General features: G+C 46.2%; 1 protein-coding gene across 1 annotated transcript; it reads left to right on the top strand.

Moving 5' to 3' along the window:
• The first annotated feature begins 19,554 nt into the window (after nucleotides 1-19,554).
• Nucleotides 19,555-21,444, top strand: LOC123045579 (trihelix transcription factor ASIL2). Its single transcript, XM_044468688.1, has one exon. It carries the CDS (start codon nucleotides 19,909-19,911, stop codon nucleotides 21,157-21,159), a length of 1,251 nt encoding a protein of 416 aa, XP_044324623.1. The 5' UTR covers nucleotides 19,555-19,908; the 3' UTR covers nucleotides 21,160-21,444.
• The last annotated feature ends 267 nt before the right edge of the window (nucleotides 21,445-21,711 follow it).

Here is a 21,711-nt window from a genome sequence, read left to right as displayed (position 1 = left end):
AATCAGACAAGCAGCAGTAGGAGTATTATCTCTCCGGAGAGCTCCGAAGCTGGGTAAACTGCTCGTGTGCTTCGCCTTGATCTGCTCTTCGTGCGACCTCCGCCCCCTGCTGAACCGAAAGGGGCTCGGTCCGCCGGTCCCATAGGTGTTCGTGGATCAGTTTCCCCGACAGGTACCCAAACATTCTGAGTATGTGTTCACTGACAGAACTATTCTCCTCCATTTTGCAGCTATAGAACTTGTTGGAGACTTCATATCTCTCAACTCGGGCATTTGCTTGAAATATTAACTTCAACTCTTGGAACATCTCATATGCTCCATGATGTTCAAAACATCGTTGAAGTCTCGATTCTAAGCCGTAACGCATGGCACAATGAACAATCGAGTAGTCATCAACACGCGTCTGTTAGGCATTCACAGTGTCTGCAGTTGCTGGTGCAGGTGGTACACCTAGCGGTGCTTCCATGACGTAATTCTTCTGTGCAGCAATGAGGATAATCCTCAAGTTACAAACCCAGCCCGCGTAATTGCTACCATCATCTTTCAGATTAGGTTTATCTAGGAATGCATTAAAATTCAAGGGAACGGTAGCACGGGCCATTGATCTACAACAACATAGACATCCAAAAACTATCAGGACTAAGTTCATGATAAACTAAAGTTCAATTAATCATATTACTTAAGAACTCCCACTTAGAGAGACATCCCTCTGGTCATCTAAATGATCACGTGATCCAAATCAACTAAACCATGTCTGATCATCACGTGAGATGGAGTAGTTTTCAATGGTGAACATCACTATGTTGATCATATCTACTATATGATTCACGTTCGACCTTTCAGTCTCCGTGTTCCGAGGCCATATCTGCATATGCTAGGCTTGTCAAGTTTAACCCGAGTATTCTACATGTGCAAAACTGGCTTGCACCCATTGTATGTGAACATAGAGCTTATCACACCCGATCATCACGTGGTGTCTCGGCGAACTATAGACACGGGGCATACTCAGGGAGAACACTTATACCTTGAAATTTAGTAAGGGATCATCTTATAATGCTACCGCCATACTAAGCAAAATAATATGCATAAAAGATAAACATCACATGCAATCAAAATATGTGACATGATATGGCCATCATCATCTTGTGCTCATGATCTCCATCACCGAAGCATTGTCATGATCTCCATCGTCACCAGCTTGAGACCTTGATCTCCATCGTAGCATCGTTGTCATCTCACCAACTATTGCTACTACGACGATTGCTACCGCTTAGTGATAAAGTAAAGCAATTACATGGCGATTGCATTTCATACAATAAAGTGACAACCATATGGCTCCCACCAGTTGTCGATAACTCTGTTACAAAACATGATCATCTCATACAACAATATATATCACATCATGTCTTGACCATATCACATCACAACAAGCCCTGCAAAAACAAGTTAGACGTCCTCTACTTTGTTGTTGCAAGTTTTACGTGGCTGGTATGGGCTTCTAGCAAGAACCGTTCTTACTTACGCATCAAAACCACAATGATTATTCATCAAGTGTGTTGTTTTAACCTTCAACAAGGACCGGCCATAGTCAAATTCAATTCAACTAAACTTGGAGAAATAGACACCCGCCAGCCACCTATGTGCAAAAGCACGTCGTTAGAACCAGTCTCATGAATGCGGTCATGTAATGCCAGTCCGGGCCGCTTCATCCAATAATACCGCCGAATCAAAGTAAGACATTGGTGGTAAGCAGTATGACTATTATCGCCCACAACTCTATGTGTTCTACTCGTGCATAAAACATCTGCACATAAACCTGGCTCGAATGCCACTGTTGGGAAATGTAGTAATTCAAAAAAATCTTACGATCATGCAAGATCTATCTAGGAGATGCATAGTTACGAGATGGGAGAGTGTGTCCATGTACCCTCGTAGACCGAAAGCGGAAGTGTTTAGTAATGCACTTGATGTAGTCAAACGTCTTCACGATTCAACTGATCAAAGTACCGAACATACGGCACCTTCGTGGTCAGCACAAGTTTAGCACGATGACGTCCCTCGATCTCTTGATCTAGTTGAGGACGAGGGAGAGTTCCGTCAGCACGACGGCGTGGTGACAGTGTTGTTGGGCTTCGCCTAAGCACTACGACGATATGATCGAGGTGTTAAACTGTGGAGGGCGCACCGCACACGGCTAAGAGAACAACTGTTGTGTTTTGGGGTGCCCCCTTGTCCCCGTATATAAAGGAGGGAGGAGGAGGAGGCCGGCCTAGGAGGGGCACGGCTATAGGGGAGTCCAACTAGGATTCCCAATCCTAGTTGGAGTCCCCTTCCTTTTCCAAGAGAGGGAGAAAGGGAAAGAGGTGGAGAGGGAGAAGGAAAGATGGGGGGCGCTGCTGACGGTGTCAAAACTGGCAGATCTCAGGTAGGGGGTCCCGAACTATGCGTATAAGGCTAATGGTAACATGAGGCAGGGGACACAATGTTTACCCAGGTTCGGGCCCTCTCGATGGAGGTAATACCCTACTTCCTGCTTGATTGATCTTGATGATATGAGTATTACAAGAGTTGATCTACCATGAGATCATAGAGGCTAAACCCTAGAAGCTAGCCTATGATTATGATTGTTGATGTCCTATGGACCAAACCCTCCGGTTTATATAGACACCGGAGGGGGCTAGGGTTACACAGAGTCAGTTACGGAGAAGGAGATCTACATATCCGGATTGCCAAGCTTGCCTTCCATGCAAAGGAGAGTCCCACCCGGACACAGGACAAAGTCTTCAATCTTGTACTTCATAGTCCAACAGTCCGACCAAAGTATATAGTCCGGCTGTCCGAGGACCCCCTAATCCAGGACTCCCTCAGTGGCCCCTGAACCAGGCTTCAATGACAATGAGTCCAGCGCGCAGATTGTCTTCGGCATTGCAAGGCGGGTTCCTTCTTCGAATACTCCATGGAATATTTTGAACAAAAGGATCATGTCCGGCTCTGCAAAACAAATTCCACATACCATCATAGAAAGAACAATATTCCACAAATCTAATCTGCTGACATCTTTTCATAACGTGACGTCACGCCGCGGCCCGGTTTGTATGAACCGTTTTTCCCAGCCTGCCGCTGCACGTGTTGCGAGGCGGTTTTATTGGCACGTCTTGTCGAAGCAGAGATCTTGTTCCCCTTATCACGGGATTCTCATCAATACGGGTGTGGGTAACCCAACCGTGCTTGTTAGTATGACTCCTGATTTTAGGCAAGTTCCAAACGGCCACGCGGACGACGCTTGATATTCACCCTCTTTATAAAGGGGCCAAGGCCTGTCCTTTTCTTCCCACGCTCGATTCTCCCCTTCCCCCACCTCGAGTTCCAACACCCAAGGCTTTAGGCTAAGTGCTTTGGACCTTCAACCATGTCCGGATCCAACCTTCAAGGCTGGTGGGTGCCTTCCTCTGTTACAGAGGAGGACATCAAGCAGCTCAGGGAGGTCGGGTATCTGACCGCCGAAATCCCGCACAGGCTGCCTTCTCAAGGGCAGGTCATCCCCATGCCCGAACCCAACAAGAGTGTCGTATTTGTTTCCCACTTCCTCTAAGGGCTAGGCTTTAGTCTTGATCCCTTTGCTAGAGGGCTCATGTTCTATTACGGGCTAGATTTCCATGATCTAGCTCCAGATTCCATCCTTCACATCTCGCCGTTTATCGTCGTGTGTGAGGCCTTCCTCCGCATCACCCCACACTTCGGCTTATGGCTCAAGACATTCAATGTGAAGCCGAAGATGATCGACGGGCAACACGCGGAGTGCGGAGGCGCTATAATAAGCAAAGGTGCCAACGCCCTATGTCCAGAGGGTTCCTTCTCAGAGGTGTCCGACTTATGGCAACAGGAGTGGTTTTACATCACAGCTCCCCGAGGTACAAAGCGGGCGGCCGCCCCCGCCTTCCGTTCGGGCCCTCCGCCCCAACTGGCGTCATGGGTCAACAAGGGACTGGACTGGGTGCTAGTTAATGACGTGCTAACATTGCAAAGCCGCATATGAGATCTCCTCAAGAGGGATGTCAGTCTTGTCAAGGTAATGCAAGTAATGCTAGTTCGTCGGGTCCTGCCATGCCAACATTGATCTCTCCGTATGTGGGAGTTCAACCCGGAAGGACCGTGAACTATTCAACAATTCTTCGGCGTGACGCTCGAAGGGATGTATGGATTGTTCTTCGGATCAAGAATAAAGTGTCCGGACACCATCGAGGATGCGGGTCTCAACTGCAACCGTCTGGATACCCAAGTAAGTAATTCCACGACCAAACCTGCCGTCTTTATATTTGTTACAACATCATTCTGAAAAATTGCTCTCGGCCAGGACTGGATAAGAAAGGCGGAGAGGATCAGGTGTTCGGCACTCCTTCCCGAAGGCTCGCCGGATCCTGTACTAACCAGGATGCTTGAGCGCGCACCCTATCAAGTGCAATCAGGAGAAGATGAAGGGAGGAATAGAGAAGCCGAAAGCGGGCTTCATACATTACACATCCAAACCGGGGGAATTAGTGTCTCCACGAAGGAGGATAATCGGGGAGGTGAATCTAGAATCCCTTCTCCCCACGGGAAGAAGAGGGCCACCTCTGAAGACTTGGAAATGGAGGTTTCCAAACGAGGGAAGAAACCTTCGCCAGGGGGCCCTGCCCCAGAGGGCATCCTTACCGCACAGTGCCCTCAAGGGGGCCAGCCCTCAACCGAGCTGTAAGTGAGCAAAAGTGCTTTGGTAAATATATCCTGCTTTATCTTTGAGAATAATGACTGAGACATATATCTTGTAGTCCGGCTCGTAGCCCTTCTCGACAGAGTTCGTCTTCGAGGGATCTTCTTCCGGAGATGATGGAGAGCGAAACACCTCCTCCTGCCTCCCCGCCTCATGGGGCGGACGACCCCGAGGTGTCGTCACGGAGGATTTCTCTTGATCCACAAAGTCCAGAAGGTAATTCATCGGCCGCCCGAAGTCCGGAGTATTCGGCTCCTAAGGAGAGCAACAGAAAGAGTCCGGGATTGTCCGGTGCACAACCGGACACATTGATGGGTCTTCTAGAGCAAGCGACTATCTCAGAGGCGCATCGTACCTTAATGGGTACGGTGGTTGAGAGGATTTCATCCGCCAAAAGTGGGTTGAATGAAGCTTTTACAAGTCTGCTAAGAGGCTTTGAGGTACGCAAAGTAATATGTATTTTTGACGGTACCGTACACGCTATGTGTGCTCTATGTAGATAGTAGCCCCTGAGACTCTGGTTGCCGTCCAGAGGCGGCAAACAGAGGATCATAGTCCCAGGTAATGATCGCGCTGCTTTCATGTGCAGGCGGCTGAGGGTCCGGCGGCTGACCGGACTACTGATTTTGCCTAACTGAGGCGACAGCTTGACGTGGCGGATGCCGACATCGTGCTTGTGAACAAGAAGCTTGACGAGGCACAGGGTATGTATTTTCGGGTGGTCAGCAAATATTAAGAGGATCATGATGCTAGTATCTATAATATGTTGTGACTGCAGATGGAGCTGCCGCCGTGGAGACCCTTCGGGCAGAACTTGCCGGAGCCAAGGAACAAGCCAGGATAAGTGATGCGGCCGCCCTAAAGGTGGCCGAAGAGTTAAAAGCCGAACAGGCTGCTCATCGCCAGAGCGAAGATAAAATAGCCAAGATGGCTATTTAGCTGAAAGATGCCACCGGCCGATATGAGCTCCTCGAAAAGGAAAGCCAAGCGAAAGCGGCTGACCTAAAGAAGGCCTTGGAAGCAGCCAAGGAAACTCGCTCTGAAATCAGAGCAGCAAGGGAGGAGCTTCGTCAAGCCGGAGATATCACGGCTGGGAAGCCCTTTTTATTGTGGACAAAGTTCGGAGATCCGGAGTATGCCCCTCTGGATCAATTATGGAGTGATGCAGACGTATACTTGGACTTGGCAAAGAGTGCTGCTGATGCGACTGAATATTTCAAAGATCAGAAAGATCATGAGGTGGAAAGGTTGTTCTGGTCGCAGTTCAGTACTCCAAAGCGTCCGCTGCTGTTAAATGAACAAATGGCCGAGTGGACCGAGCTCCATGGGTTGTCCGGGCTTGCCATGACGTCTGTCGTGGATCATCTCTGGCCGAAGGGATGAAGGCTGAACAGTTATTTTGGTTTAGTGCAATGATTCCTTCGTGTTGTGCTGCATATCGACGCTGTAAAGAGGTCGGCGTGCATAGAGGGTGCGCAGATGGCTCTTTCCCATGTTAAAACATATTGGGTAGGTATGGAGGCCACCGCTATTGCAACCCGGGGTCCGGCCGGAGGCTAGGACCCGGCCGAGCACTATTTTGAAGAAGTCCTAGAAGGCGCCCATTTAATAGAGGCTCAGTGCTCGAAGAGTACCATGTTCGAGTGACATGTATCTGAATTGTAAAAACAATGCTATTTTGATTATAAAGGCCGTGTTTATACTTTTTCCCGAAAGTATTATAGTGCCTCCTGTGCGGCCGTTTATGTATGTATGTATGTATATAACCTGAAAGTTTGCAGTCGTCGGCTTCAGCCTCCACACATATAATGCGGGGGTGTTCGGTAAAGCATGTAATCACACTTGATCCAACGTCTTGGTCCATTAAGGAGGTGATAGCGCGGCGAACAAGGCAATCGGACTATATAGCTTTAATACTTTCACTTAGCCATAGGAGTTTGACGGTGGGGCTACTATATAGCCCCTGGTACTTCCGCGTTCATCCGAGTACGATGCGCGTACGTACATGACCGGGAAACCGGTCCTTCGTTAATGCGGAGGAATGGCAATGATTCCGCTGAGTCATCGAGTGGTTGACCAGTCTCTCGCTTTATCATGATAGTCAGTTTTTGGCTTTCTCTACTGAGGTGCTTATCCAGATGAACCAGGGCACAATCGCAGTAGTTCTCCCGGTGCCGCCTTAGCCGATAGAGTGGAACATAAGGTAGCAAAACACGAGAGCTGGGCAAACCCAACTATTGACTAAAGGCATGATTCGGAGCTGATGCATATAAGGCCAAACTCGCAACGCCGAACACTCCCTAAGGTATTTGGACTTTACAACATATACTGGGCTAAGTAACGCCCTCGATAATGAGCCCTGAGTTTCCAGGTACATGCATTAATCTGGCATGACGAAATGCCAATAACGCTAGTATCCCTCTGGGTTGTATTAAGTGCCCGGATGGTGTGAAGCAACAAGAGACATTAAAAAAGGTTTACACACGGTCTTAATCTAAAAAGAAACCTTTGAGTGGGGCCCTATTGCACGTCTGCGCCTTTGTCTCCGTTGTGCCGTATCCTGGAAGGGTGTAGCACAATGATCATCTGTAGAAAAGAAAAACCCAGGTGAAAGACTTCGTGCGAAAACATTGGTTATTCTTAATGAACCATAAAAAATGCAATATGTTATTGTATTAATAGGGTAAAGACGAACTATGGGCCTTTTTTACATGCGGGCAGCCCCTAGCACCACCTATGGGGGTATATCCATCGACCCAAGCTCAGGTTTATCTGGGCTGCTACAACTAGTGGTGCGCCGGACTCAGCTAACCGTGTCCGCGGTCTTGACAACCGGTCATTTATTCTGGTTGGAGAGGCCGTTCAGTGTTCGGCTGCTAGAGCCGCCACATATTCTTCTGCACGCAAGGAACGCTCTGCATTTCCGCTAACTATGATAACGCCACATGGACCAGGCATCTTAAGTTTAAGATAAGCGTAATGCGGTACTGCATTGAAACGAGCAAAGGCCGTTCTTCCGAGTAGTGCGTGATAGCCACTTTGGAATGGAGAGATGTCGAAGATTAATTCTTCACTTTGGAAGTTGTCGGGAGAACCGAATACAACCTCTAGTACTAGAGAGCCCGTGCAGCGGGCCTCTACGCCTGGTATTACTCCTTTAAAGGTGCTACTACTTTGGCTGATTCTTGGCGGGTCTATCCCCATTTTGCAGACAGTGTCCTGATATATCAGATTGAGACTACTGCCGCCGTCCATAAGGACTCGGGTGAGATGGTATCAGTCAATTATTGGGTCGAGCACCAAGGCAGCCGATCCTCCATGCCGGATACTAGTCGGATGATCCCTGCGATCAAAAGTGATCGGGCAGGCCGACCAAGGGTTGAACTTGGGGGCGACGGGCTCTACAGCGTATATGCCTCGGAGTGCATGTTTGCGCCTCCTCTTTGGTATGTGAGTTGCATAAATCATGCTCACTGTTTTGACCTCTGGTGGGAATTTTTTCTGTCCCCCAGTGTTCGGCTGGCGAGGCTCATCCTCGTCTTCACTTGGCGTCTCCCTCCCCTTGTGTTCGACGTTTAGTTTGCCAGCCTGCTTGAAGACCCAGCACTCTCTGTTGGTGTGATTTGCAGGTTTTTGGGGGTGCCATGAATCTGACATAATTTGTCTAGAATCTTGTTTAGGTTGGACGGTCCATCTCTGCTGCCTTTAAATGGCTTTTTTCATTGACCGGGTCGAGAGCCCCTAAATCCGGCGTTGACCGCCGTGTTGTCTGGGTTGTCTTCATTGTTTTGACGCTTGTTTTTATTGCGTCACGGTTTCCCGTTGCCATCCCTGACTACGGATGTGCCTGGGTCGCTGGTGCCACTATGGGCCAACCAACTGTCCTCGCTCGTGCAGAAGCGGGTCATAAGGCTTGTTAGGGCTGCCATTGTCCTCGGCTTTTCCTGGCCGAGGTGTCTGGTGAGCCATTCGTCCCGGACACTATGCTTGAAAGCCACTAAGGCTTCGGCATCCAGGCAGTCGACGATTTGATTCTTCTTAGTGAGAAATTTGTTCCAAAGCTTTCGGGCTGACTCTCCGGGTTGTTGAATAATGTGACTTAAATCGTCTGCATTCGGAGGTCGGACATAGGTCCCTTGAAAATTAGCCCTAAAAGCATCCTCAAGTTCTTCCCAACTTCCAATTGAGTTTTCGGGGAGGCTTTTCAACCAGTGCCGAGCTGGTCCTTTCAACTTGAGGGGCAGGTATTTGATGGCATGGAGATCATCTCCGCGAGCCATGTGGATGTGAAGGATAAAGTCCTCAATCCAGACCCCGGGATCTGTCATTCCGTCGTATGCCTCTATGTTCACGGGTTTGAATCCCTCTGGAAATTCATGATCCAGCACCTAATCGGTGAAGCACAGGGGTGTGCGGCACCCCTGTATCTGGATGTGTCATGGCATTCTTCTGACGGTTGTAGTGTTCGGATTTGATTTCGAGTTGTTATTCGGTTAGTATAGTCATTTGGGCGGCCATGATCCTGTGCCAGAGCATGCTTCCTAGACCCATAAATGGACCTGGCCATACCGGTTTTTTTGTCCAGGTGCTCACGTAAATCATTAGTTGACTTATGTGCGGTGTCATTAGTTGCCCTGTCGCGGCCATGGGGTGGACAGTCTGGCTGATCGGCCATTTTATTTTTTGGCTGAATGAGCTCTATAGCCTCGTCGTCGAATTCGGGCAGCAGCTTGCGCTTTGGGTAGCTCCTTGTGTGGCGATCGCCATCGTATTTTTCTTCAGTGTCGAGCACTTTGTTCCATCTGCGGTTGAGCGTATCCTACGCGGCCTTAAGCCTTTGCTTCTGCTTCTTCAAGCTCCTCGCGGTGGCAATAAGCCTTCTATGGAGGTTCTCTTGTTCCAAGTGTTTTTCAGGGATGATGAGTGCATCGTCGCCCAGACTGTTCTCCTCTCTGGAGAGAGGTTTATGAGTTTTATCTCCGCCGTCACTATGATCGGACAGCAGCCCCGGACTATGTTTACCTTCACCTGGCTCCTCCTGCTCCGTCGCTGGGTCCATGGGGTCGTCGTTTCCTTTGGAGTCGACCGGGGTATTATTTCTTCTTGCGCTGTTATCGTTGTTTCTACTGTGGCGGGATTTAGAGCAGCGCCGACGTCATCACTTTGGTTGCTTCTCTAGAGGGTTACCCTCTGTTGCATCCTCCAGTCCCTCGCTGTTGTTTTCTTTGGGTGTGTCCACCATGTATATATATCGTATGATGAGGTGGCTGTCCAGCTCCCTAAGGGCGGTGGTTCCTGTTCCTCTCCGGCATCGCCGTCCATACCGTCGATGTCTTCGGAGTCGAAATCAAGCATGTCAGTTAAGTCGTCGACGGTGGCTATTAAGTGGGTGGTGGGTGGGGAACGAATTTCTTCGTTGTCCGCTTCCCACTCAAGCCGGACATAGTTCGGCCAAGAGTCTCCTGACAGAGAGAGAGATTTCAGTAAATTTAGCACATCACCCAAGGGTGAGTGCTGAAAGATATCAATAGAGGTAAACTCCATGATCGTCGCCCAATCGGAGTCGATAGGCACGGATGCACGTGGTTCGGAGCCTATGACCGGAGACGAGTCCGAGGGTCCGATGACCCAGATATCTTTGGAGGTGAAGTCTGTGTTCGGCTTTAACACCGATGAGTGTGCGGCCTCCATGGCGGGGTCTATCCACCTATCTCGAATGGCACGTTCTGCTCCGAATCTAAGGCCGGAGCAGCTGCAGATGTGTTCTCCTGAACACCGTCTGATGGCAGATCTTAGTCATGCTCATCGTGACTGTACGGCGGACCTGTCATGGGCTCGAATCTGTTGAAGATTAAGTCTCCCTGGATGTCGGCAATGTAGTTCAAGCTTCCAAACCTGACCTGATGGCCAGGGGCGTAGCTATCGATCTGCTCTAGATGGCCAAGCGAGTTGGGCCGCAGTACGAAGCTGCCGAATACGAAGATCTGTCCGGGAAAAAAACCTCACCTTGGATCGCATCGTTGCAGATGATTGAAGGAGCCATCAAGCCTTATTGTGATGGCACAGTGGACCTCTCAGTGAAAGCACCAATGTCGGTGTCAAAACCGACGAATCTCGGGTAGGGGGTCCCGAACTGTGCGTCTAAGGCTAGTGGTAACAGGAGGCGGGGGACACAATGTTTACCCAGGTTCGGGCCCTCTCGATGGAGGTAATACCCCACTTCCTGCTTGATTGATCTTAGTGATATGAGTATTACAAGAGTTGATCTACCACGAGATCGTAGAGGCTAAACCCTAGAAGTTAGCCTATGATTATGATTGTTGATGTCCTAAGGACTAAACCCTCTGGTTTATATAGACACCGGAGGGGGATAGGGTTACACAGAGTCAGTTACTGAGAAGGAGATCTGCATATCTGGATTGCCAAGCTTGCCTTCCATGCAAAGGAGAGTCCCACCCGGACACGGGACGAAGTCTTCAGTCTTGTATCTTCATAGTCCAACAGTCCGGCTGTCCGAGGACCCCCTAATCCAGGACTCCCTCAGCCGCCCCCTCCTTGTCCAATTTATACCAGCCAAGGGGGGCGTGCGGCCACCCTGCGGCCCTCCTCTCCTTTTCCGCTAAAGCCCATAAGGCCCATTAATCCCCCGAGGGGTTCCGGTAACCTCCCCGTACTCCGAAAAATGCCCGAACTCTTCCGAAACCATTCCGGTGTCCAAACATAGCCTTCCAATGAATCAATCTTTATGTCTCGACCATTTTGAGACTCCTCATCATGTCCGTGATCTCATCCGGGACTCCAAACAAACTTCGATCATCAAAAACACATAACTCATAATACAGTCGTCATCGAACGTTAAGCGTGCGGACCCTACGGGTTCGAGAACTATGTAGACATGATCGAGACACATCTCCAATCAATAACCAATAGCGGAACCTGGATGCTCATATTGGCTCCTACATATTCTAGGAAGATCTTTATCGGTCAAATCGCATAAGAACATACGTTGTTCTTTTTGTCATCGCTATGTTACTTGCCCGAGATTCGATCATTGGTATCATCATACCTAGTTCAATCTCGTTACCGGCAAGTCTCTTTACTCGTTATGTAATGCTTCATCCCGAAACTACCTCATTAGTCACATTGCTTGCAAGGCTTATAGTGATGACCATTACCGAGAGGGCTCAGAGATACCTCTCCAATACATTGAGTGACAAATCCTATTCTCGATCTACGCCAACCCAACAAACACCTTGGAGATACCTGTAGAGAATATTTATAATCACCCAGTTACGTTGTGACGTTTGATACCACACAAGGTGTTCCTCCGGTATTCGGGAGTTGCATAATCTCATAGTCTGAGGAACATGTAAGTCATGAAGAAAGCAGTAGCAATGAAACTGTAACGACCATAATGCTAAGCTAACGGATGGGTCTTGTCCATCACATCATTCTCCTAATGATGTGATCCCGTTCATCAAATGACAACACATGTCTATGCTTAGGAAACATAACCATCTTTGATTAACGAGCTAGTCTAGTAGAGGCATACTAGGGACACTATGTTTTGTCTATGTATTCACACATGTACTAAGTTTTCAATTAATAAAATTCTAGCATGAATAATAAACATTTATCATGATATAAGGAAATATAAATAACAACTTTATTATTGCCTCTAGGGCATATTTCCTTCAGGTCCTAGCCTTGGCGGCACTTCGGCGCCACCAGGAGAGAGGGGGGGAGAGCCCCCTCCTTCTTCTTCTTCCTTGGCCTCCCCCTAGATGGGAGGAGAGTTCCCCCTCTGTTCCATGGCCTCCATGGCGGCAGAGGGGCGGGAGCCCCTCTGAGATTGGATCTCCCTCTATGTTCTCTTCTATTTCGCATTTCCCAGATCTGGCCAAAAACCGTTTCTTATATTCCCGGAGATCTATAACTTCGATTGCATTGAGATTTTAACATGATTTTTTTCCGGATATAAGCTTCCTTGCGCCCCGAAGTAGATCTCCAACCAACGTACAAGGTGAGCAAAACCCACCACCACACGCCTGGCCCCTAGGGCGCGCCCTGGTGTATTGTGGGGGCTGTGGGACTCCTTAGCGTTGATTCCGCCTCCCAAAATCACAAATATTCTAAAATAATTCTCCATAAAATTTTATTTCATTTTACTTTGTTTGATATAGATATTTTGCGAAACAAAAAACATGCGAAAAAACAAGAACTGGCACTGGGCACTGGATCAATATGTTAGTCTAATAAATCATATAAAATGTTGCCAAAAGTGTGTGAAAGCTGTATAATATTGGCATGAAACAATCAAAAAATATAGATACGACGGAGATGTATCAGTATCCCCAAGCTTAATTCCTGCTCATCCTCGTGTAGGTAAATGATAAAAAGGATAATTTTTGATGTGGAATGCTACCTAGCATAATCTTGATCATATATCTAATCATGGCATGAATATTAAGACACGAGTGATTCAAAGCAATAGTCTATAATTTGACATAAAGACATCAATACTCAGGCATCCAAACAAACAATCATGTCTTTCAAGATATCAACGCTAAAAAGAGTTGTCCCTACAAAATCATATAGTCTTGCCATGCTCTGTCTTCTTAACACAAAGTATTTATCATGCACAACCCCGATGACAAGCAGAGAAATTGGTTCATACTTCTTAATGCGCTTCAGCTTTTTCAACTCTCATGCAATACATGAGCACAAGCCATGGATATAGCACTATGGGTGGAATAGAGTATGATGATAGGGGTAAATATAGAGAAGGCAAAAAGTAAGAATGTCTCACATTGACGCGGCTAACCAACGGGCTATGGAGATGCCCATCAATTGATATCAATGTGAGGAGTAGGGACTGCCATGTAACGAATGCACTAAGATCTATAAGTGTATGAAAGCTCAATATGAAAACTAAGTGGGTGTGCATCTAACTCTACAATGAAAAATTCCCACTAGTATATGAAAGTGACAACATAAGAGACTCTCTGTATGAAAAACATGGTGCTACTTTGAAGCACAAGTGTGGAACTAGCATGCCCCTTCTCTTCCTTATTTCTTTCATTTTGTTCTCTTCCATTTTTTCCTTTGGTCGGGAGTCTCGTCCCGACTTGTGGGGGATCATAGTCTCCATCATCCATTCCTTACTAGGGCAATGTTCTAATAATGAAAATTGATGATCATCACACATATATTTAGCTATAACTCAATATTACAACTCAATGCCTATCACAAAATATGACTCTATATGAGTGCCTCTGGTAGTGTACCAGGATGTGCAATAATCTAGCATAACAACGATATCAAAAAATGGACAAGCCATGGAAATATCATGCTAGCTATCTTACGATCGTGCAAAGCAATATGACAATGAATGCTCAAGTCATCAAAACCGAAGTGGTGGAACTTGCGTGGCAATATATCTCGGAATGGCTATGGAAAGGCCATAATAGGTAGGTATGGTGGTTGTTTTGAGGAATATATAATAAGGCTTATGTGTGTGTATCATATTACGAGGTTTGGATGCATCGGCGAAGTTTGCACCACATCTCGAGGTGAGAAAGGGCAATGCACGATACCGTATAGGCTAGCAAATTGCGAAAAGGTAAGAGTGCATATATTCCATGGACTCACATTAGTCGTAAAGAACTCATATACTTATTGCAAAAGTTTATTAGCCCTCGAAGCAAAGTACTACTACGCATGCCCCTACGGGGATAGATTGGTGGGAAAAGACCATCGCTCGTCCCCGACCGCCACTCATAAGGAAGACAATCAATAATACATCATGCTCCAACTTCATAGCATAACGAGAGACTATACGTGTATGCTTTGGGAATCACAAACCTTAACAACAATATTCTTACTAACCACAACCATTTACTAGTACTTCCCACATATTACCATCTCTATATCGCAAAACTATTGCAAGGAAACAAACATATCATATTCAATGATCCATAAGTTTTATGTAGGATTTCATGACTAACCATGCAATTGACCAATTCTTATTGACTATATAAATTGATATAAGTGAAGCAAGAAAGTTTAATTCTTTCTAAAAAATACCATGCTCTAATAAATATAAGTGAAGCAAAAGAGCATTATTCAAACAACGGTTTTCTATGTGAAGAGAAACAAGCAATCCAAACTTCAAATGATATAAGTGAAGCACATGAAGCATTCTATAAAGCCATACTCAAAATATATAAGTGAAGTGCAGTGAGAATTCTATAAACCAACCATGGACTATATCATACCAGCATGGTGCATAAAAGAAAAATGACACTAAACACAAAAGACGCTCCAAGATTTACACATATCACATGAACGAAATGAAAACGAAAACATACCGATACTTGTTGAAGAAAGAGTGGATGCCTTTCGGGGCATCCCCAAGCTTAGACACTTGAGTCTCTTTGAATATTTACTTGGGGTGCCTTGGGCATCCCCAAGCTTGAGCTCTTGCCTCTCCTCATTCTTCTCGTATCGAGACCTCCTCGATCTTTGATCACTTCATCCACACAAAACTCAACAGAAACCTCTTGAGATCTGTTAGTATAATAATGCAAATCACTACTTTAAGTACTATTACAAACCAATTCACATTTTGATTTTGCATTGTAGCTACTGTAATATAACTTTTCCTTGGCTTATACCACTGATACAATCGATAGTTTCATCAAAATGAGCAAAACAATGCATCAAAAACAGAATCTATCAAAAATAGGACAATATGTAGTAATCTGAACATTCACCATACTTCTGTAATTCCAAAAATTCTCAAAAAATTAGGACAAAATAAAACTTTTGTATAGCAATACTGTGCAAGAAGCTTCAAAAACTTTTGGCGTTCCAATAAAAAACGTAAAATCACGCACTACAACCAAAGTTTCTGTTTTTGCACTACACATACCAGCAAGCAATCTAATCGTCCTAAAGGCAAATCTTGACACATTATTTTTATAATACAATGCTTCATACAAGGGGTAACTATTTTTTTTGAGAATCTTCATGAAAAATTCTACATTGTTTCCATGAGCATGAACACAAGTGTTCAAGGTCGACCCTCACTTTTGCAATGCATAACTTCAAATCACTTCTCTTTTGAAAAAAAAGTTTTTAGGTTCCCCTCTATATTTTTTTGTTTTAAAACTTTATAAAAGAACTCAATAGAATAAATTGACTCTCTAAAACTTCCGGGTTGTCTCCCTGGCAGCGATTACTTTAAAGCCATTAAGCTAGGCATAAAGTGCCAAGTAATGAATCCACCCGGATCCCAAGGTATATCAAAGTCAATTTTAATTAACAATGATTTGGCATTTAGTAGTGAGCACAAAGCAACATATATCATGTAATAACGAAGTCTAACTCTCTTCCCATGCATTGGCATGTCATACAAGAACAATTCATGCACATCAAGTAAAGGCCAATACATAGCATAAGAAGTTTCTTGCAATTTTATAATGTTAGAAAGCTAGAGAGGCGGAGATGTAGTTCCTCTCTCATAATAATTACAAGTAGGTGCAGAAAACACATGCATATTATATTCATCAAAATCATCATGTTCAATGGTAAAAGGCAACCCATCAATGTAATCCTTAATAAAAGCAGACTTCTCCGATATAGTGTAGTTGGGAGAATTCAAAAAGATAATAGGACTATCATGTGTGGGTGTGATAGAAACAATTTCATTTTTAACATAAGAAACTATAGCAAGTTCATCTCCATAAGCATAATTCAAATTGTCATCTTGGCCACAAGCTTAGTAATCATCAAGTTCATCAAAAAGGGATATTTCAAATGAATCAACGGGATCATAGCAATTATCATAGCAATCATCCTTCGGTAAGAACGACGGGACATTAAACAATGTATGAGTTGAAGAGTTACTCTCATTAAAAGGTGAGCATGGGTAGCTAATCCGCTCTTCCTCCTTTTGTTCTTCACTCTCCACATCATCTTTTTCATCCAATGAGCTCACGGTTTCATCAGTTTCTTCTTCCATATATAGTTTCCTGTAAAATATTAGTCTCTTCTTGGATAGCGGAGACTTTCTCAACAAACGCATCAGCATCGACATTGTATTTATAATTATCATAGCAATATATAAGGATGGCAAAATTTTCATGTCTATAAATAGAATCATCATAATCTTCATACTTTTCAAACAGAGATTCAATTTCATAAGCACCCTTAAAAGCAACAAATTCTTCTATTTGTTCCACATCATAGTAATCATATCTACCGTTAGCATAAGAAGCCAATGTTTCATTATCACTAAATTCACATGAAAAGGGAAGGTGTCGAGTCTTCATCCTAGAGCAACAAGTATAATCATATCTGAAGCATAAATTCCAAGCATACCATTGCAACATTTCAATTTGATCCCATAAAAGCTTTCCTTTTTGAGTCAAGCGATAATCTCTAAAGTATTCACGTTGATCCAATGTTACTCCCATTATCAAGTTGAATGGGGTTTTCTAAGGTTTATCAAAGTAGTGTTTAATATTTTCACATAACGAGCATCGAGGGTTTTGAGGTTCCCCATCTCCATGAGTAGCAAGTACAACTTTTTTTTTGGTGTTTCGTGTTTCATATCCATAACTAAAGATAGAGAACAACTTAGAACAGAAAATAAAGACTACTTAGTGATAAAGCGAACAAGCACACACAAGAATATTCACCTCACACTATTGCTCCCCGGAACGGCTCCAGAAAAGGTCTTGATAACCCACAAGTATAGGGGATCGTTTGTAGCCTTCTTTGATAAATAAGAGTGTCAAACCCAACGAGGAGCTAAAGATAGAACAAATTTCCCTCAAGTTCTATCGACCACCGATACAACTCTACGCACACTTAATGTTTGCTTTACCTAAAACAAGTATGAAACTATTTTGCAAGAATAAAACTACATGTACTTTGTGAGAATAAAACTATGAATAAATTGCAAGGTAATAAAACTAGATAGCTTTTGTCAACAAGAAAGTCATTTGTCCCTAGGCAATTGATAACTAGACCGGTAATCATTCATGCAATTTTATATGAGGAAGAGGCATGAGCTAATATACTTTCTCTAGTTGGATCATATGCACTTATGATTGGAACTCTAGCAAGCATCCGCAACTACCAAGATCATTAAGGTCGTGAAACCCAACCATAGCATTAAGTATTAAGTCCTCTTTACTCCCATACGCAATAACCAATTTATCTGTGTTCAGGCTTCTGTCACTCTGGCAACCGACAATAAGCAAATTATGAACGTATTGCAACACCCTACAGCGGGGACCCCTCACGTTTGCGTGAGACGGAGGGCACCGTAGGACAACACCATAAATAAAGGTTTACTTAGACAGTAGTACCAAGATCACACCAAAGAGGCCACCATCAAGTAGTGGAATCAAAGGACATGTGGATTTAACATGCTTTTTTTGGCATGACTAGTTCTCAATATGATATCAGTGTGCTCCAAAGACCTCCGTTGTTCAAGAACTTTGTGATGGGGATGCTTGAGCATGCAAGTACACCGTCAAACGAGCCCAACTATAAAATGGGGTACTACCTTTCTGATGGTATTTATGCTCGGTGGGCAGCGATTGTGAGACTATATCCGATCCTCGAGGTAGAAGACAATGTCTCTTTGCAGAAATGCAAGAAGGTGCAATAAATGATGTGTAGAGTGTATTCGGAGTATTGTTCGTGGATCTACAATGATATAGGAACCATAGACATATGGTAGTTGATGACATGTTGTGTAATCTTACACAATATGATTGTGATGGATGAGAACAGAGGGGCAGTCCACATACATGATTTTGAGAGGCCCGGGGTACATGTCCGCCTCCCGAAACAAGATGTGAAGTATGTCGTGAACTTTTTAGAGATCGACAACTTCGAGATCAATAATAATCTTATGAAGCATATATGAACCCACACTGAAAATCAATGAATTTTAGGTTTGAATTATGCACGCCAAATAAATTTTATATTTGAACTATGTATTTTTATGTACTGATAAATTTTATTGTGTGTAATATTTATTGGTGTGTGTATTTGTATCACCAAACGATCGACATGTACATATTTGCATGAATCGGTATTTCAAAAGTAAGAGTTATGATTGCAAAGACAAACATTTAAGGGGCAAGCCACCCGGATGCGTCCGCGGACATCTAGGAGATCATATTTGATCACTCTAGTTGTAGATTCTCTAAGACTGCTAGCAATAGGAAGTGTCGTGTACTACTATTATGCACATGATACTAGTGTATGATACCACCTTTACAGTGCATATTATCATAGTGATCTCATTTATTGTCATGCATGGTCATATTATGATACTCAATCTTCTCTTTTTTCATTAAATTATGATAAAAAAAATATCTAATTGACATGTATGATACTTTCATTATGACCGGTTTAACCAACACCTTCCTAATTCTGTAACAAAGTGTGTGGAGCTCGCTATTTTATAATAAAATCATGTTTACCGATGCATTAATTACAGCGCATGCATACATGATCACTAAATGACCAAGGACTTTTAGATGCATTGATGAATTTTCTCTTAATTCTTGTATGCAACGATTTAATGCATCTCAATATCTAAACATATGATAAAGAGCAATAGAAATAAGACTACTTAGACTAGTAAAATGAAAGATAAAATAAAAAATAAGACAGGACCTTTAAACCGGAGCGAGCAATCGAAAAGACGACGACGAGAACTCGTCGTCGCCTCACGCTCCTACACCCTGCTAGTGCATCAAAAGTGGTGTTGGCTTGTTTTCCGGCTGGACAGGACAGGAGACTCTTCCGACTCCGAGGAACAATGGGTGGAAGTGGAACGTGGCGACCGGTCTTCCTGCCTGCCGGCCGACGCGTCAGGCTGCAGGAAGCCCAAAATACCCCCCACCGCCGGCCGTTTTCTCCGACCCGACCTAACCCACCCCGGCGCCAGCCTGAGCCCATCGCCCCCGGCCTGGCCCAAGTCAACCCGCCGCGCCGAGTCCCAACCGGACGGACCCCCTCAAAGCACGACAGCCCCACACCGCCGGCACCGCCGCACCACCACCGACCCCTGACCTACAACCCCAGATCGGTTCCAACCTAGATCCCCAATCCCTCCCCGATCCGCCGCCATGGACGACGACGACAACTCCCCTTCGCCCTCCCTCTCGCCGGCCTCCTCCTCGCCGCTTCCCGTCGCCTCCGCGCTCCCCGTCGCCGATCCCGTCACCGTCGCCTCCGCGCCGCCCGGCGGGCCCCTGACGCTCGCGCTCCCGATCCAGAAGCACGGGTCCTACCCCAGCCACGGCGGCAGCGGCGGCGGCGGCGGCGGGGGCGGGGGCAGGGAGGATGCCTGGAGCGAGGGCGCCACCTCCGCGCTCATCGACGCCTGGGGGGAGCGCTTCGTCGCGCTCGGCCGCGGCAGCCTCCGCCACCCCCAGTGGCAGGAGGTCGCCGAAGCCGTCTCCTCCCGGGACAACTACTCCAAGGCCCCCAAGTCCGACGTGCAGTGCAAGAACCGCATCGACACGCTCAAGAAGAAGTACAAGATCGAGAGGGCCAAGCCGGTCTCGTCGTGGCAGTTCTACGACCGCCTCGACGTGCTCCTCGCGCCCACCTACAACCAGAAGCCGGCCGCCCACCCTAATGGACGGAACGCGGTGCCCACAGCGCTGCGCGCGGGCTTCCCCCAGCGCAGCCGCACGCCGCTGATGCCGGCCTCGGCGCCCGTCAAGCGGAGGGCGCCGTCTCCGGAGCTGTCGGCTTCGTCTGAGTCGTCCGACGGGTTCCCGCCGGAGCCTGCGCTTCAGGCGGCGAATGGCAAGAGGAGGAGGACGGACGAGGGGCGCGTGGATGGCTTCAGCGGCGGCGACCGTTCTCAGGGCATGCGAGAGCTAGCGCAGGCGATACGGCGCCTTGGTGAGGCCTACGAGCGCGTGGAGACAGCGAAGCTGGAGCAGGCCGCCGAGATGGAGCGCCAGCGTCTGGACTTCGCACGGGAGCTTGAGTCGCAACGCGTGCAGTTCTTCCTCAATACGCAGAAGGAGCTCTCACAGGGCAAGAGCCACATCTCTCCCGCTGCGGCTGCCTCCCACTCCCAGGTAGGTGCCGCCACTGTTGGTGGCTCATCTAGGAGGATGGCGTCCGTACCAGATTCCACATCGAGAAGAATGGCACCGTTTCCTGATGCCCGGACGAGCAGCAATCACCATGACCGGTACCGTGCCAGCGACGGTAGCAGACACCATCACCGCCCTGCCCTCCGCCCGCATTATCAGTACCATGAGAACAATATGGCAGACTCTGCAGCTGCCAGCGACGGTGAGCAGAGCGATGAGGAGGAGGAGGAAGAGGACGATGACAATGAAGAAGAGAGCCAGTAATGAGAGACTGAATAACAGGTCCAGGCATTGGTGATTCAAACAGTTTCTATTGGTATGTGTTAGGGTTACATTGCAACAACTTAGCTTATATTGAATGCAAGCAGGAACTATATGTCTAGGCAGTAATTTATTGGCAATCGTTTATCAAAGTGAGATCTCTAGGAGTATAATTAGTAACTAGTTATGATAAGCTCCCGCCCTGTACCATGTGCTAGCCACATAATTTCATGTCTCTTTATCTAGTTACAAGAACACCATCTGGTCTGATGTCGTTTGTGCCAAGAATTGTGGCGTGTTTGCTAAATCGTGTGGCCTCTATCAGGGTTGTTTTTTTGCCAGACTGTGCCCAGCAGCACCAGCAGCCTGAATGATTATATGTGTTAAAAGTACTCTTATCATCAGCTTCTACTCTGTGTGAAATATTTATCTGCAGAACTAACTGACTGACCCATGTTTTACAATGTTATGAAGATTGCCTGCTGTTACGCTTTGCCTTTGCAGAATGCAGATGTCATGAACCTGTATGTAGTCCGGTGTATGCGAGTCTTGCTC

Source organism: Triticum aestivum, chromosome 2B, assembly GCF_018294505.1.
Source record: "Triticum aestivum cultivar Chinese Spring chromosome 2B, IWGSC CS RefSeq v2.1, whole genome shotgun sequence".
NCBI lineage: Eukaryota > Viridiplantae > Streptophyta > Magnoliopsida > Poales > Poaceae > Triticum > Triticum aestivum.
Note: the sequence above shows the minus strand (reverse complement) of the source record. Positions and strands in the feature narration are given on the sequence as shown.

Bases quoted from the DNA above. Each gene is read 5' to 3' on its own strand.
- LOC123045579 (XM_044468688.1), top strand. From the start codon at position 19,909: ATGGACGACGACGACAACTCCCCTTCGCCCTCCCTCTCGCCGGCCTCC.